The sequence below is a fragment of the Culex quinquefasciatus genome, chromosome 3, assembly GCF_015732765.1.
Source record: "Culex quinquefasciatus strain JHB chromosome 3, VPISU_Cqui_1.0_pri_paternal, whole genome shotgun sequence".
In the NCBI taxonomy this organism is placed as follows: domain Eukaryota; kingdom Metazoa; phylum Arthropoda; class Insecta; order Diptera; family Culicidae; genus Culex; species Culex quinquefasciatus.
Genome location: NC_051863.1, coordinates 40,864,092 through 40,881,631, shown reverse-complemented (window position 1 = coordinate 40,881,631; position 17,540 = coordinate 40,864,092). Strand labels below are relative to the sequence as shown.

General features: G+C 34.0%; 2 protein-coding genes and 1 non-coding gene across 5 annotated transcripts in view; 1 reads left to right on the top strand and 2 right to left on the bottom strand.

The window, feature by feature from the left end:
• LOC6040336 overlaps positions 1–13,649 on the bottom strand; it is a 30,822-nt gene extending 17,173 nt beyond the window's left edge. The window contains exons 1-2 of one of the 2 annotated variants that reach the window (XM_038263108.1): positions 6,650–7,041; positions 6,476–6,539 (exon numbers count right to left, since the gene is read on the bottom strand). In XM_038263108.1, the coding sequence (XP_038119036.1) occupies positions 6,476–6,539; positions 6,650–6,744 (159 nt within the window). In that variant the 5' untranslated portion in view covers positions 6,745–7,041. Of the gene's footprint in view, positions 1–6,475; positions 6,540–6,649; positions 7,042–13,534 lie in introns of those variants that run through there. The other variant, XM_001849689.2, reaches the window with a different exon arrangement.
• Trnas-gcu lies at positions 13,033–13,114 on the top strand. Its single transcript has one exon. It is a non-coding gene; the product is annotated as a tRNA-Ser (tRNA).
• Positions 13,650–13,710: 61 nt separating the features above from the next.
• On the bottom strand, positions 13,711–14,292 carry LOC119769697. Of its 2 annotated transcripts, none has more exons than XM_038263109.1 (2): positions 14,173–14,292; positions 13,711–14,122 (listed from the first exon to the last, which is right to left on the bottom strand). In XM_038263109.1, exon 2 carries the CDS (start codon positions 14,113–14,115, stop codon positions 13,840–13,842), a length of 276 nt encoding a protein of 91 aa, XP_038119037.1. In that variant the 5' UTR covers positions 14,116–14,122; positions 14,173–14,292; the 3' UTR covers positions 13,711–13,839. The 2 variants fall into 2 exon arrangements, with proteins under 2 accessions (XP_038119037.1, XP_038119038.1); XM_038263110.1 differs by having other exon boundaries at positions 13,711–14,116; positions 14,173–14,285.
• Positions 14,293–17,540: the final 3,248 nt, after the last annotated feature.

Genomic DNA, 17,540 nt, shown 5'->3' with positions numbered 1-17,540 from the left:
CTGGGGAAGTCAGCTAAGTTACCTGAAGCTGGAGAAATAGCAGAATAATTCAAACTGTCAAAATGCTTATTCGCCCTTTTCTTGTGTTGCTCCAGAAATTAAACGTATTTTAAGCTTAAGAAACAAGCAAATTTTTTTTACAGGTTTAGAATTTGATCATATTTTCATCCATTTGCTAGTAATTTGATTTGATTAAAATTTAATACGCTTTTCAGAAACTTTAAGTGTGAAAGTGTGATGGTTCATTTGTACATTCTAATTTAAAAATAAGTGACGATTGTTATACATACGACGATTTCACTTATTTCTGTTTTGAAATTCTCAATTTGTTTATAAACATTGCACATTCAATACATGAAAACTTATGGAAAATAAATCCTTTTTTTCCATTGTCCGTTGTCATAATCGTCCCTTTTCCTCAATGTCAAAAAATCATGGTATAAAAAATTAGTTCAAACCCGGGCAGACGGTAATAACAAAATTAATAATATTTCAATAACAAATCCTGTTAAAATAACAAAACGTGTTATTATTTTATCCTGAAGTTCAATTTCAAGAAGAAAAAATAATAACAGTTTCTGATAAAATAACAAAACTTGGTATTAAAGTGATATTATACTTAAAATGTTTAATAACACGCTAATAAGAGGAAATGTTATACATTTCAAAAACTCTCCTAATAACAAAATTTGGTATTCGTTCGGTATACTGACTTAGAAATAAAATTACCATAAATCGCACAAATGGAAAAGTTTCTAAGTGTCCATAACACAATCTGTTATTATTTTTTCTTTTGTTAAATATGCTTAAATCTTTGGGATAATTTTGTCTAATTTCATCGGGGTCTTAATTTTGGCCATGAAATGGGGTCCTTAAGCTAAAATTATTCTAAAACGTTGAAATTTTGAAAGATGATTTTTTTAAATTATTTGATATACCCCCTAAGGGACTTTGCTAAAATTGGCTAGAACTATGGGATAATTTTGACCAATTTCATCGGGATCATTATTTTGACCATGAAATAGGGTCCTTAAGCTAAAATTATTCTAAAAAGTTGAAATTTTGATAGTTGATTTTTTTAATTATTTGATATACCCTCTAAGGGACTTTGCTAAAATTGGCTAGAACTATGGGATAATTTTGACCAATTTCGTCAGGGTCATTATTTTGCCCATGAAATAGGGTCCTTAAGCTAAAATTATTCTTATAAGTTGAAATTTTGAAAGTTGATTTTTTTTTAATTTTTTTATATACCCCCTTAGGGACTTTGCTAAAATTGGCTAGAACTATGGGATAATTTTAACCAATTTCGTCAGGGTCATTATTTTGGCCATGAAATAGGGTCCTTAAGCTAAAATTATTCTAAAAAGTTGAAATTTTGAAAGTTGATTTTTTTAATTATTTGATATACCCCCTAAGGGACTTTGCTAAAATTGGCTAGAACTATGGGATAATTTTGACCAATTTCATCGGGGTCATTATTTTGGCCATGAAATGGGGTCCTTAAGCTAAAATTATTCTTATAAGTTGAAATTTTGAAAGTTGATTTTTTTAAATTTTTTTATATACCCCCTTAGGGACTTTGCTAAAATTGGCTAGAACTATGGGATAATTTTGACCAATTTCATCGGGGTCATTATTTTGGCCATGAAATGGGGTCCTTAAGCTAAAATTATTCTTATAAGTTGAAATTTTGAAAGTTGATTTTTTTAATAATTCGATATACCTCCTATGGGACTTTACTAAAATTGGCTAGAACTATGGGATAATTTTGACCAATTTCGTCAGGGTCATTATTTTGGCCATGAAATGGTGTCCTTAAGCTAAAATTATTCTGAAAAGTTGAAATTTTGATAGTTGATTTTTTTTATTATTTGATATACCCCCTAAGGGACTTTGCTAAAATTGGCTAGAACTATGGGATAATTTTGACCAATTTCGTCAGGGTCATTATTTTGGCCATGAAATGGGGTCCTTAAGCTAAAATTATTCTGAAAAGTTGAAATTTTGAAAGTTGATTTTTTTAATTTTTGATATACCCCCTTAGGGACTTTGCTAAAATTGGCTAGAACTATGGGATAATTTTGACCAATTTCATCGGGGTCATTATTTTGGCCATGAAATGGGGTCCTTAAGCTAAAATTATTCTTATAAGTTGAAATTTTGAAAGTTGATTTTTTTAAATTTTTTTATATACCCCCTTAGGGACTTTGCTAAAATTGGCTAGAACTATGGGATAATTTTGACCAATTTCGTCAGGGTCATTATTTTGCCCATGAAATAGGGTCCTTAAGCTAAAATTATTCTTATAAGTTGAAATTTTGAAAGTTGATTTTTTTTTAATTTTTTTATATACCCCCTTAGGGACTTTGCTAAAATTGGCTAGAACTATGGGATAATTTTGACCAATTTCGTCAGGGTCATTATTTTGGCCATGAAATAGGGTCCTTAAGCTAAAATTATTCTAAAAAGTTGAAATTTTGAAAGTTGATTTTTTTAATTATTTGATATACCCCCTAAGGGACTTTGCTAAAATTGGCTAGAACTATGGGATAATTTTGACCAATTTCATCGGGGTCATTATTTTGGCCATGAAATGGGGTCCTTAAGCTAAAATTATTCTTATAAGTTGAAATTTTGAAAGTTGATTTTTTTAATTTTTTATATACCTCCTATGGGACTTTGCTAAAATTGGCTAGAACTATGGGATAATTTTGACCAATTTCATCGGGGTCATTATTTTGGCCATGAAATGGGGTCCTTAAGCTAAAATTATTCTTATAAGTTGAAATTTTGAAAGTTGATTTTTTTAATTATTTGATATACCTCCTATGGGACTTTGCTAAAATTGGCTAGAACTATGGGATAATTTTGACCAATTTCGTCAGGGTCATTATTTTGGCCATGAAATGGGGTCCTTAAGCTAAAATTATTCTAAAAAGTTGAAATTTTGAAAGTTGATTTTTTTAATTATTTGATATACCCCCTAAGGGATTTTGCTAAAATTGGCTAGAACTATGGGATAATTTTGACCAATTTCGTCAGGGTCATTATTTTGGCCATGAAATGGTGTCCTTAAGCTAAAATTATTCTGAAAAGTTGAAATTTTGATAGTTGATTTTTTTTATTATTTGATATACCCCCTAAGGGACTTTGCTAAAATTGGCTAGAACTATGGGATAATTTTGACCAATTTCGTCAGGGTCATTATTTTGGCCATGAAATGGGGTCCTTAAGCTAAAATTATTCTGAAAAGTTGAAATTTTGAAAGTTGATTTTTTTAATTATTTGATATACCCCCTTAGGGACTTTGCTAAAATTGGCTAGAACTATGGGATAATTTTGACCAATTTCATCGGGGTCATTATTTTGGCCATGAAATGGGGTCCTTAAGCTAAAATTATTCTAAAAAGTTGAAATTTTGAAAGTTGATTTTTTTAATTATTTGATATACCCCCTAAGGGATTTTGCTAAAATTGGCTAGAACTATGGGATAATGTTGACCAATTTCGTCAGGGTCATTATTTTGGCCATGAAATGGTGTCCTTAAGCTAAAATTATTCTGAAAAGTTGAAATTTTGATAGTTGATTTTTTTTATTATTTGATATACCCCCTAAGGGACTTTGCTAAAATTGGCTAGAACTATGGGATAATTTTGACCAATTTCATCGGGGTCATTATTTTGGCCATGAAATGGGGTCCTTAAGCTAAAATTATTCTTATAAGTTGAAATTTTGAAAGTTGATTTTTTTTTTAATTTTTTTATATACCCCCTTAGGGACTTTGCTAAAATTGGCTAGAACTATGGGATAATTTTGACCAATTTCATCGGGGTCATTATTTTGGCCATGAAATGGGGTCCTTAAGCTAAAATTATTCTTATAAGTTGAAATTTTGAAAGTTGATTTTTTTAATTATTTGATATACCTCCTATGGGACTTTGCTAAAATTGGCTAGAACTATGGGATAATTTTGACCAATTTCGTCAGGGTCATTATTTTGGCCATGAAATGGGGTCCTTAAGCTAAAATTATTCTAAAAAGTTGAAATTTTGAAAGTTGATTTTTTTAATTATTTGATATACCCCCTAAGGGATTTTGCTAAAATTGGCTAGAACTATGGGATAATTTTGACCAACTTCGTCAGGGTCATTATTTTGGCCATGAAATGGTGTCCTTAAGCTAAAATTATTCTGAAAAGTTGAAATTTTGATAGTTGATTTTTTTTATTATTTGATATACCCCCTTAGGGACTTTGCTAAAATTGGCTAGAACTATGGGATAATTTTGACCAATTTCATCGGGGTCATTATTTTGGCCATGAAATGGGGTCCTTAAGCTAAAATTATTCTTATAAGTTGAAATTTTGAAAGTTGATTTTTAAATTTTTATATACCCCCTTAGGGACTTTGCTAAAATTGGCTAGAACTATGGGATAATTTTGACCAATTTCATCGGGGTCATTATTTTGGCCATGAAATGGGGTCCTTAAGCTAAAATTATTCTTATAAGTTGAAATTTTGAAAGTTGATTTTTTTAATTATTTGATATACCCCCTAAGGGACTTTGCTAAAATTGGCTAGAACTATGGGATAATTTTGACCAATTTCGTCAGGGTCATTATTTTGGCCATGAAATGGTGTCCTTAAGCTAAAATTATTCTGAAAAGTTGAAATTTTGATAGTTGATTTTTTTTATTATTTGATATACCCCCTAAGGGACTTTGCTAAAATTGGCTAGAACTATGGGATAATTTTGACCAATTTCGTCAGGGTCATTATTTTGGCCATGAAATGGGGTCCTTAAGCTAAAATAATTCTGAAAAGTTGAAATTTTGAAAGTTGATTTTTTTTAATTATTTGATATACCCCCTAAGGGACTTTGGTAAATTGGCTAGAACTATGGGATAATTTTGACCAATTTCGTCAGGGTCATTATTTTGGCCATGAAATGGGGTCCTTAAGCTAAAATTACTCTGAAAAGTTGAAATTTTGAAAGTTGATTTTTTTTTAATTATTTGATATAGGGATTTTACTAAAATTGGCTAGAACTATGAAATAATTTTGACCAATTTTATCGGGGTCATTTATTTCACCATGAAATGGGGTTTCAAGCTAAAATTAATCTGATAAAATTAACTTTTGAGAGTACATTTTTTTTTAAATTTTGTTTTATTCCCTAACGGAATTGATTTATTTAATGAGACTTTTTGATGTGTGAATAACAAAAACTGTTATTATTTTCACAGAGCCAGGAAGTCGGAGCTGACGTTGAAGTTCGAGCTGGAGTGAGACCTCGGAGACTGCATCGGATTCAGCAAATTTTCAGCAACTTTTACTTGGAGTCGGAATCCGTGAAGTCGGGTATTTTTAGAGAGCTGAAGTCGTCGTTGACGTCATATCCTGCATCCAGAGTCGGAGTTGTCTTCAAAATATGGATTCAAAGTCGCTTGGAGGTACCCGACTCTGCAACCCTGACTAGTACAGAGGAGTTATGGCAACTGCAGGTTTTTTTGCAAATTACAAATAAACCAAAACAATAACTTTTTTTGTTATGGAGACATACCAGTTCAATAACATTTTTTGTTATTATGCTGCTCCACTTCTCCCCACAAAATAACAAATTTTGTTATTCCTTCATGATTCCTTCTGTGTTATTGGTTTGTTATTGCAATAACAACATAATAACAGTTTAAGTTATTCTTCGAACAAATCTTTGTTATTGATTTTTGTTATTTTAACAACTAATCCGACCATCCCAATAACATATTTTGATCTTCTCACAATATCAAAAACTGACCTTCCCAAGTTATTTCCGTCTGCTCGGGAAAAGAAAAACACGTGTATCGGAAAATTATGAAAAACTTTGAATTTTGAAAAAAAAATATTATTTGCATTATTTTATGGAAAATAAATAGGCATGATAAAGAACCGGAAAATGTATTTAAACTAATGATCTTTAAAACCTGATTTTTTGCATAGATTAAAATCCTATAAAATAATACAAGGCAAAACGAAATTCTAAACTGCAACAACTGACATATCAAAATAACTATAAATTTCAACTTTCAACATTGCAAATGCTTGCATTTTATTTTCCAGTTCCACAAGGTGCACCAAAACTCCGAAATACACTCCCCCTATTTTTTCTAAACCATTTGGTACTGCATATTTTTTATCACACCTCACTTTAGATTTATCACATCCAGCGTGTGCACCGTCGCTATTGTTTGCCTTCCAGTCCGTCACACCATGAAACTCAACCAAGCGCGTAAATCGTACTCAACACTTGGGCGTAAACGCCCGTTGAACGCAAACTGCTGGGTGCTCCAGAACTTGGCAAGTTCTGCGTAGCACGCACCATGTTCACTTCAATGGAGCGCTTTTTTTTTTGAAAATCTGCTGACTCAATTAGACACTTCCGTGTGAATTCAGTGAATTTGCTCTGAGTTGATGCTTCAGAGGGAACCACATACTTGCTCGATGTCCAACCTGGTTTGGGGGTTCAGATCGGTGCAGTACTGCGCTGCCGACGAGGCCCTGCGAATGATATGTGTACGGGATGGTGGGTCTAAGAAGCATCAAGGTGATTTTGTAGCCTTTCTTTGTGAGAAGGCAAAAATAACAAATAACCGGATAATATTCCGTACCGATTCTCACTGGATGAGTCATGAAGTGCAGACAGGCCGGTTCCGCTGGCGAGATGTACCACCGTTGCCACAACCAAAACAACCAACCGCTTCATGATAAATTCCACTTAGAACTTGCGCACCGCCAAAACAAGCCACAACTTCACCTTTGGTGGTCACCCCCGTTGTCAGGCTATTTTTTTGGGGAAGGTAATTCGAGACTAATTAAATTAAGGTTCACTTCGCTTAGCCGGTCTTTCTACACCAGGACACACACAAAAAAAAACAACTTTGATCTGCTTCCAGAAAACTTGCTAGTGACGACGACCGAACCGTTCGAACTGCGACCGACGACTAAACGTAGAGTTCGAAACTATCGCCACATTTGGGTCCCCCCTTTTTTTTCGTCCAGACAGGCCAGACTCTCCCGACTTCGCGGGGTGCTGATGCTGATGTGCACAAACGTAACGTGTTGTTGGGATGAGCCGAGTTGGGAGATTGTGGGGCATTGCATGCTTGAGGTTGAACCGAGTGTTCCTAAAACTGCTTGAACTTTTTTTAAATAACGCATTCAAATAACCTACAAGGGGTAAAATAAAGTAAGCTGAAATCAACCTTTCCCCAGACGCCCCTAAGCTTTAGTATCGTCACTATGTTCGCCAACGACGATGTGTTGACGATATTGGCTATAGTAAAGGCAATACTCCCTCGATAGTCGACCAGACCATGCTTTTCCGAGCGCGCGGTTTGAAATGTGTATACACTTTTCGCGCCACTTGCACTCTCGTTTTGCTCGGCGAACTAACCCTTGGTACTCTTTTTATTGGGCTAGAGTTGGTTATCAGAACACTTGAAAGATATTGTTTGGTATTTTAAAAAATACTTTGAACATCTATTTATTTAGTTTTTCTTCATAATAAGTTTTAAAAACTCTTAAATTAAAAACGAACTCAGATGCTTTACAGAATAATCTGGTAATATACAAAAAAAAAGATTTCCATCGCAACTAATTTGACCAATTTATTTCATCAAATGATTTCTTATAATCCGATCATAACCGACTAGCCTCCATAGCACAGCTTGTTGTAAACATTAGTTTATAACCTGGTCTAAGTAACCTAGGCTGGACAATCATCATCAATACATGACGAAATCCAGTCTGCAATCCGCTAAGATCAAAATCTCTATGCGAATGTGAGTGCTGCCTACGGGAGAGTTATTCAGAACATCTATTGCTATACTTCTGCGGTGTTAATGTCATAAAATACTAAAACATGATTGTTTTTAATTTAAAATTGAGCAAATGAGCAATTCTCAAAGAAATCGGTCTTTTTTTAGAATTTTATTTTTTGTATTTTTTAAACCGACTGAAACATTTTTGGTGCCTTCGGTATGCCCAAAGAAGCCATTTTGCATACAAATTTGGCAGCTGTCCATACAAAAATGATGTATGAAAATACAAAACTCTGTACCTTTTGAAGGAATTTTTGGATCGATTTGGTGTCTTCGGCCAAGTTGTAGGTATGGATACGGACTACACTGAAAAAAATGATACACGGTAAAAAAAATTAGGTGATTTTTTATTTAACTTTTTGTCACTAAAACTTGATTTGCAAGAAAACACTATTTTAATTTTTTTTTTATTTTTTTATATGTTTTAGAGGACTTTAAATGCTAACTTTTCAGAAATTTTCAGGTTGTGCAAAAAATCTTTGACCGAGTTTTTAATTTTTTAATCAATACTTATTTTTTCAAAAAATCGAAATAATGGTTGCAAAAATTTTTCAACTTAATTTTTCGATGTAAAATCGAATTTGCAATCAAAAAGTACATTAGTGAAATTTTGATAAAGTGCACCGTTTTAAAGTTAAATCCATTCTTAGGTGACTTTTTTTTAAAAATGGTCGAAGTTTTTAATTTTTTTTAAATAAGTGCACATGTTTGCACAATTTTGAAAAAAATATTTTTGAAAAGCTGAGAAAATTCTCTATATTTTGCTTTCTTGAACATTGTTGATACGACCCTTAGTTGCTGAGATATTGCCATGCAAGTGTTTAAAAACAGGAAAATTGATGTTTCCAAGTCTCACCCAAACAAACCACCATTTTCTAATGTCGATATCTCAGCAGCTAATGGTCCGATTTACAATGTTTAAATATGAAACATTCCCCTAAACAATCCCCCTTCCCTTCCCACGCCTTGTCTTTAACATCAATCCCTTCCCTACTAACCCCGAGTAGGCCGCGGGTAATCGGCTCCCCTCCCACTAACATTTACACACAAGATCCTCTGTAATTATTAAGTCAAATGTAATTACAAAAGCCGACTCGGTCCTGACCAGGTCCCAGTACCGAAAAGGACCTAAGAAAAATAATTTTATGAAAAAAAAATATGAAACATTCGTGAAATTTTCCGATCTTTTAGAATGTGAAAAGTTTAAAAAAGCCATTAAAGAGATAAAAAAAACGAACAAAATACGTCGTTATATTTTTAGTTATATGTTAACAAAGCATTGCATCTCAAAACATGCATTTTGAAAATATCAAAATTTTACTATACGGTCCAAAGTCGATTTTTCTAAGCTCTCTGAGTAATGATCAATTCATGAAAAACAGATAACTTTAAATGTGAATTTATACATAAAGAAATACAACTCTATAAAAATGCATAAACAAATGTACAAATATCATATAATTGTTAGCTTTTTGGTATTTTCAAAAGCGACTATTCAAAGATTTTTTCTCTCTTTTTTCAAAAATTATCGTTAAAAATCAGATTGCCTCAAATATTTATTTTTGAGACAATAAATCTTGAACATACAATATTTATAAATACTTCGAGAAAAATTTAATTTGTGCGTTTGCAATTTGCAACTTTTTGTTTAGTTTTCTTTTCCTCCCTGTATTCTCAATACTGACCATAGTGTAGGGTTAAATATATGAATTAAAATGTCAAAAATCCTAAACCTAAAATAAATAAAATAAATCGTCCCTTTAAACTTCATTTCAGCCAGATAAATATAAATTTTGAATCTACTGTAAGGTTTTTTTTTCACTTAATAGTTAACCTTCAAATTTCTTCCAAAAATGTAGAGTGAAATGCATGGCCATAATTCACGATTGATTTACACTCACTAGATTCCAAAAACGCACTTTCCAAAAATATATTTTGATCAAAAAAGATATTTTCTGCAGACATGATCCCGATATTTTTTCAAAATAATGTCATGTTTTTTTCTATAATTTTAACATGCATTTTCTATCGTATTCAATTGCTTAGACTTCAATTGCTATTGCATGTTAAAAAGATTTGAGAATTTGAGTTTGGTTTTCAAGAGGTCCTCAGTGCCTGTTGCAAACAAAGCCGTTTTCGATCGGTTCTAGAAGGCTTTGAATTCGTCCTTTGGGTGCACACTACTGAAAAATAGTGAAAATTTTATTTGTTTCAGAAAAAAAAATCGTAAAGATAGTATTAGACTATGACAAACAACCTGACAATCTCGCATTTTTTGACAGTTTGGCTGCATTTCGAAACCTCTGTGTACTAAGCTTACTGGTGTAAATGCACCATTTTTTTTTTTTTTTTCTGTTTGAGTATTAAGACACGGAATCCTGATTACGAGGACTATTGTATCGTGTTACCCATTTTTACTGTTATTAAGCATTTCCAGATCTATAACACAGTTCCTATTGAGAGGAAAAGTGCTGTTCCATCCAGATGCTGTAAACTCCATTCCTTGTGCCTTGTGCGCTATGTATCGCTAGAACCGCGGTGACAATTTTTTCGTGTCATTTTTCAAGCTCTTCCCAGCAGCTATTATTTGCCGCGCGGGGTCTTGTAAAGACAATTGTCTTTTGCGGTGCTACTCTTGCGGTGTTCCCTTTGCTCTGATCTGGACAATGCGACTGGACTGCAGTGCAATACCGATCGGCTGGGCATTATTTACATGCGAAGACACGAGGAAAGTATTTTGGGAAGAGGCGCAAAGGAATATCCCAAGATCGATCACATGCTAGAAGAGCACGTGAAGCAACCGTTTTATACTCATACGGTTGCTGCTAACGTCATGATTCGAATTCCCGGACGCTTCGAAACCCGGACACTTCACCTTGTTTTATCAATTATTTGGATATAAGTTCCCATCATGAATGTCAAAACTGTGTCATTTGATGAATTCCAACATCAACTTTCATTTAAAGTTTGCTTGAACGCTGAAGTTAATGCCAAAACAATTAAATACAATAAAATTATAAGTTTACCAAAAATGCGAAACATTTCACTTGAAATATTTCATAGGCGTTCGAAGCACCGGGAAGGCAAAGCAGAAATTTATGGTTTCGATTTCCTTAAATTCTAGCAAATTTTTATATAAACTATCGATTGTTTTGATGTTAACAGCTTATTTGAGACCTAAAGAATGCCATTCACTAACATTTCAGTCCAAATTTGTGCGATTCATAAGTAAAATCGAGTGTCCGGAATTCGAAGCAAAAGTGTCCGGATTTCGAATCAGCTTTTATCAGTGTCCGGGATTCGAAGCACAACAAGTCATTTTAATTTTAAAATTCTGATGAAAAATTGTTAGAAAATACATATTTTGCATGCATTTTCTTGAAATTGACTGTTTATTCTACATCCTTATGATATTTCTACATTTCCTACTTATTACATGATTTTTTGCCAGCTATAACAAAAATGATATGCTACTAAGTGTCCGGATTTCGAATCATGACGTTACCTCTGAACTTAAACCTAAGGCTGCCACCCTGAGAAGAACCCATGACTTTCCGCTTATGAGGCGAAACCCGTAACCATTCGGCCACAGGAGGTTGGCGTAAATGCACCATACTCATGAATTAATTCCTTCGTGGTTCTCAAATTCATGAACACAATTCACGTTTACGGGAGTTTTTTTTTCTGTGTACTCTAAATGTCCATTTGAGACTGTAAACCTGAATTGACGCTAAATATTCTCAAATGCCTTGAATTTACAGAAAATTTATTGCTGTTCAAAAATAGGTAATTCGCGCCCGTATTTTTTTTTTATTTAACGGTGCACATCAACCAGAGCTTTTGCACCCAGATTTTTGTTACAGACATTTTAGTATCTTCATTCATTCTTTATTCTTTATTCATCCCCTAAAGTACTGCCCACAAAGCAATTTACAACAAAGTTTGATTAATTTTACAATCCCGTTATTGCAGGATTGGGTTCGTAAGTTTGACAAATTTGGAATAAGAAGACAACAACTTCCTTCGTTGCTGTGCACCCTTAAGCAATATTTTTATAAATTGGAAGGGGAATCATTCTTTTACAAACAAAAATTAAGATGATTTTGATTTCCTAGCATTTATAAAAGGGATAGAAATAAATGGAAAGCAAAAAGTGGTATAAATGTCCAAAAGACTGATTCCTCGGCCCCTTCAAAAGTAAGTCGTTCCTTTAACCCCGCAATGTTTTAACTTAACCTTTCGGAAGGCACGTGTTTTGGCGTTTCATACAAGTGCTCTTACAAAGTGTGTTCAAAGTACACGTACGCGACTCCTGTTGACTGCGGTTAAGCTTTATCGTATCATTTTTATAATGATAGTAAACATACTACTGAAAATATTGCATTATAAAAATATATGTAAAATCTGTTAATTGCATGCAATTAGAGTTTTCTAGAAATTACGACTTATGTATGAGAATTCTAAAAATTTTGCTTAGTATAAATCAAATATGGGCAAAGAATACAAAACCATTGTTTTTGAATAAATTATTTGGCGAAATAATAACAAGATGTTTTCTTGTAAATAAATAACAACCAAGGGATAGACCCTTCTGTTATACAGCATTGTTTCACTGCTACTGCATTTGCACTTGCTTTGGAAAAGACAACAAAAACCAAGCAAAAAAACTACCAAATGCACTTCTATAACACCACCAAAACAAAATAAGCGATCGAGAAATGCTTCACTAGCAACCAAAATGCCCTTGAGAATAAAGGGTCTGTCGAATTGGTTTTTAAATATTTCAAATTTAAAATTCTTACAGCGACCGGAAAATAGTCCCTGTATCTCACAATTAGGTTTTACGCCGACTCGATTTTTAGGTTAGAAATTTGACAGTTCGGCTGCACTGTTTACATTTTTTGCACGTGTGTCTAAGTAAAAATGTGTGTGCGTGTGCGCTCGTGACGTCACGCTGTAAAACCTAATGCATGCATTCACAGTTCATCAACAAATTAAGTGCGACAACCCTCAGGGTTGCGGTAGAACAACACACCTAATCATGATAACAATCAACTTTTTTGAAGTTCAAACTCCAACGTGGAAAATGAAAAGCATACAGAAGCCGACACAAGCCAGTGTGAGTGAAAGCGGCGTTTTTATTGCATTACCTTTCCCCTCTTTAACAACACGACGAGGTGGCCGAGTGGTTAAGGCGTTGGACTGCTAATCCAATGGGCTCTGCCCGCGTGGGTTCGAATCCCATCCTCGTCGAATGATATTTTATAATTAATTTAAAAGTTTGAGATTTTGAAAAGTCGTGCTCAAAAAAGAAAGGAGAGTTGACTGATTTAAAAAAACAAAGATTTCTAAAAAAATACACAGTGAAGAATGTTCGTTCTACAAATCTGTTGCACTCTTTTTTACCCAACAACAGGTTAGCCAGCTTAATCATTTATCAAAACAGGTCAAAGGTCTTCACTGCACAGCTTGAGCTCGTCCTAATTGAATCTTTAACCGTAAAACTCCGTGGGGTTGGGCGAGGCTAAATTAAAACATTTAACTTTTATCGCCACCTTCTGCACAGCTGATCCTAAATCTTTCTTAACCAAAGAAGAAAGTGCCCCGGAGAGGGGCCAACAGATTGGTCGTAATTACAAACGTTGAGAATTCTGGTGCCGAAACTATACCAACCTTATTCCCGGCCAGCTTTGGGTGATGACTGCTACTTCTGACGAGCATGAGATAATTGTTCTAATCATCCAATTAACAAACTTCTGATGGCCCCTTTATACGAATATGGTCAGAACTTGAACGCTCAGGCGTAGGTGGTCATCATCCGTTGGAGTACACGAACACCGCGACATCTCTGAATGGTTCATAATTTTTTAATCACAAATTTCCTGGCCAAAAGGGGATGATTCAATTAAAAGTATTGCAAACTACGAGGCAAAACGACACACTTTTTCCGCTGCTAATCCCGCCTTTGATCGTTGGACTCAGCTGTACTCGAGCGATTCGATGTGATTCTGCTCGCAGATGAAGAGGTAGAACGTTACCAGCAAAACAACGGTGGCCAGCACAAATCCGGCCACCAGAAAGGCAAACAGAAGCAGCAGCGAAGCTAGCACCACCAGCCAAGCCCAGTGGGTGTTCCGGATAAAGTGTTCCAAATCTTGCCAGAAGTGTGACGGTTCCGGTTGAACTGATTGCTCCAGGTCAATATTGCTTCCAGATAGTCCAACTTTGACTAAGTTGGGCTTCAATTGCTCCATGCTGCAACTGCGAATATAATTTATTAACCTCAAAACTATCAATTAATTAAAATTCACCTGAGATATTCGAAGATCGATCCTCGATCGTCCAAAGTCTGCCAACCAGTAAGTAACTGCGAACAAATTGGACCAAGTAACGAAATGTAAAGTAAACAAACGCTGATTTACGAGAGAGGACTTGGCTCGCTTCGGAGCTTGTGATTAGATAGGAAAGCTTATATTGCTTTAAAAATGAGACTCTTTCTCTCTCTCTCTTTCTGTGTTAAAGTTCAGTTCTGTTGAAACACCCATAGGCTATCAGGTGTTTTGGTTTACCTTTTTTTTACGGTGTGAGTAACGAATAGGGGAACAGCATGTAATTTCGTCAAGCACCTAATGTTGGCATATCAGTACTTCGACTTTCAATTACAGCTTCTTAAAGGTGTTGTTTAATAAAATCCGAAGCCCGAAACACCAAGTTGCATGGAGTTAGGACCGTCGAATATATTACACTGACCTACAAACATTGACAAAAATGTCTGCGCAGGTTCAACTCGAGGGGAAGCATGAAGTTTGAGGTCCGCACTTTGAATTTTTCAAAAATGGTTAGACTGGGCCGAATGGTTTCTCTCCAAAGTTTGTATGGATAATTAGGTCGGTTCGCTATTCCCACATATTGCATGCAATTTTTTGGTTGTACGCAACAGCGACGAAATCTGTAAAGTACTTTTCGATGGGAAATTTAATTTTACATTAAAAACTTACGTCAAATTTGTTTTTGCATGAAATTTCGATTTTTTCACTATTTTTCAAAAATTCATAACTCGGCGGCAGATTTTTTGACCATGTTTCTCTATGGCTCAAAAGTTGCGGGTTTCTGTCCCCTAAAACATATCAAAAAATCTCGAAAATCAAAAAATATTTTGGAAAATTGAGTCTTTGTGAAAAAAAATGATGGTTAAAAAATCTGCAAACAATACCTACAACTTTGCCGAAGACACCAAATTGATCAGAAAATTTATTCAAAAGTTACAGCTGTTTGAATATGTACGTACCATTTTTGTATGGACAGCTGCCAAAATTGTATGGAGCCTTGTATGGGTGAACCAATGACACAAAATAGCTTATTTGGTCATAGGTAAGGTTAGTGAAATTTTACGATTTCGCGGACAGCGTGAAATCCGCGAAATTTGTCTTTTTCCGCGAAATCCCGTGAAATTTTATGTTTGTGTGAAAATGTAACGATTTTTCATGAAATAACTTATCAAACTTAAAAAGGAAAAAATAAAGTAATGAACTACTGTAGAATTAAGCGAGTGAATACCCTGGTTTTATTACTAATATAGGGTTAATGATTTTTGACGGTTTCGTAGACGGCGTGAAATTCGTGAAATTTATCAATGCAAATATGGGCAAAAAAAATATAAATATTGAAATAACAAGCCATAGTTTCAACATTTGCATGGAAAAAGTGTTTAAAAATGCATTTTACACTAGTTCAGTAGTTTTGCAATCATTAGTTTTCAAAAAATGTAAGATTTGACGAAAACAAAAATGTTAGCAAAAAAAAAAAACATTTTGCGATAACAAACATTGAAAATTTTCAAAAATTCGAAAGACCCAAACATTCTTAAAATGATTCTAAACATTCTAAAAATGGAAAGAAAAACGCAGGGGAATGAATTTTAAATTTATTTCAGCTGATCCATTGAAATTTTTAAGTTCTTCGATAAAAATATTTTTTTTTTGTCCCCTGATTTTTCGGTCCAACTTCGAAGGGAGGGGGAGGGGGGGGGGAGACAAAAACTTTTAATAAAATTTATACCAGCCTAACAACTTAATAAATATTTCATCCAAAAAGAAAAAAAAAATTAAAAAGCTTGATTATATATTTGTGTCAAGTTGATATGAACCATTTGAAGAAATGTTGAGATTTTTGAGTTCTTTAGAAACTAACAAAATTTAGTAATATTTTCATTCGCTGTATTAAAAATTTTAGTGCTATTTTATTTGAAAGGTATAGTTTTGAAAGAAATTAAAAGAATCAAGCTTTGTTTTATTCAAAATAAAATTAAGAGTATTTTTTTATCTTTGGAATCAGTTTTTAAAAATATAACAAATTTGTATTAGGCCTGTTACATTTTAACGATCTCATCTAGAATAAAACTTTCGATTTTGTTAAAAAATATATTATTTTTGCAAAATGTTTATAAATTTAGTCTTTGACAAATGAGCTAAAACCCCTAAAAAATATGTTTAATGGGCTAAATGACGCAGAAAATTCAATTAATTTTACTCATTTTGACTGGACAAATCTAGCTTTGATATGAAATTCAATAAAATGTAAAATGATATAACAGAAGCAAATTAGCGAAAACATTTGAGCTTTGATAGTCGAATATTAAAAGAGCAGTTCAGTAAATGAGAATACGCGTGCCCTACATTTTGTTTCAAAATATATATAGAGCCCATCCAATAACCAGGAGGGTTTTTTTTTAATTGGAAGAATTTTTTGTCGCATTCAAATTTAGTAAAGATTTTTTTTACATAATAATACACAATGAAGCATAAAAAGTAGTTTCTGTGATTTAAAAATAGGATTTTCAGAGTTATTTTAACATTTTTCAAGTTCCGCGAAATTTGCGTGAAATTTGGTGTTTTGAAATTGAGGTCCCCGTGAAATTTGCAATTTTTGAGCGTGAAAAATCACTAAGCCTAGTCATAGGGAAGGGTCTCACAAAGTTTAAACCAAATAAAAAAAAATAAAAAAATAAAAACAAAAAATAAAAATAGTCAAAATCAGCCGATTTCGTAGAGACTTGCTCCCATCAGCTAAACTTTAAATTTTCTCAAAAGCAGCATCCGATTGAGAGTAAATTTTCAATCTTATAAAAGACTTAATTTAGCAAATGTAAACGGGAACAGTCTCAAGAGCAGCTTCCGATAGTCTGCCTTGAGAATAATAACTTACCCTTTAACCTCCCTTATGCCAATCGCTTGCTTAGGGCGAATCCCAGACCCTTACCTTTCACAACTACCAACTCCACGCGATGCTTACGCAGCTCTGTTGTTTAAATTCAATCAAATTTGATCAAACGGTCAGTTTGATCGAGTTCCACAATAGGACTGGGAAAAAGAGCCTGCGGTTTCGCTACATTTTTCTAAGTAAGTTCAGCATCAACACTTCCCGTGCTCCTAATCCTTATTCCTGCCCCGGTGAATGGTGGAGATGGAAGCGGCCGGTAATGGATGGTTTTCATGGTGCTGGCTGTCCTGTCCTGGTAGAATTGGTTTTAATTCCTTTTAATCAATTTCTAAGCAACCTGGGCTGGATAATCATCACATAAACATGACGAAATCCAGTCTGCAACCCGCTAAGATCACCATCTCCATGCGAATGCGAAGGCGAATGTACGCAACAGCGACGAACCGCCCTAATTCTCCAT

Excerpts from the sequence above, each read along its gene's own strand:
- LOC119769697 (XM_038263109.1), bottom strand. The coding sequence starts at position 14,115 with ATGGAGCAATTGAAGCCCAACTTAGTCAAAGTTGGACTATCTGGAAGC.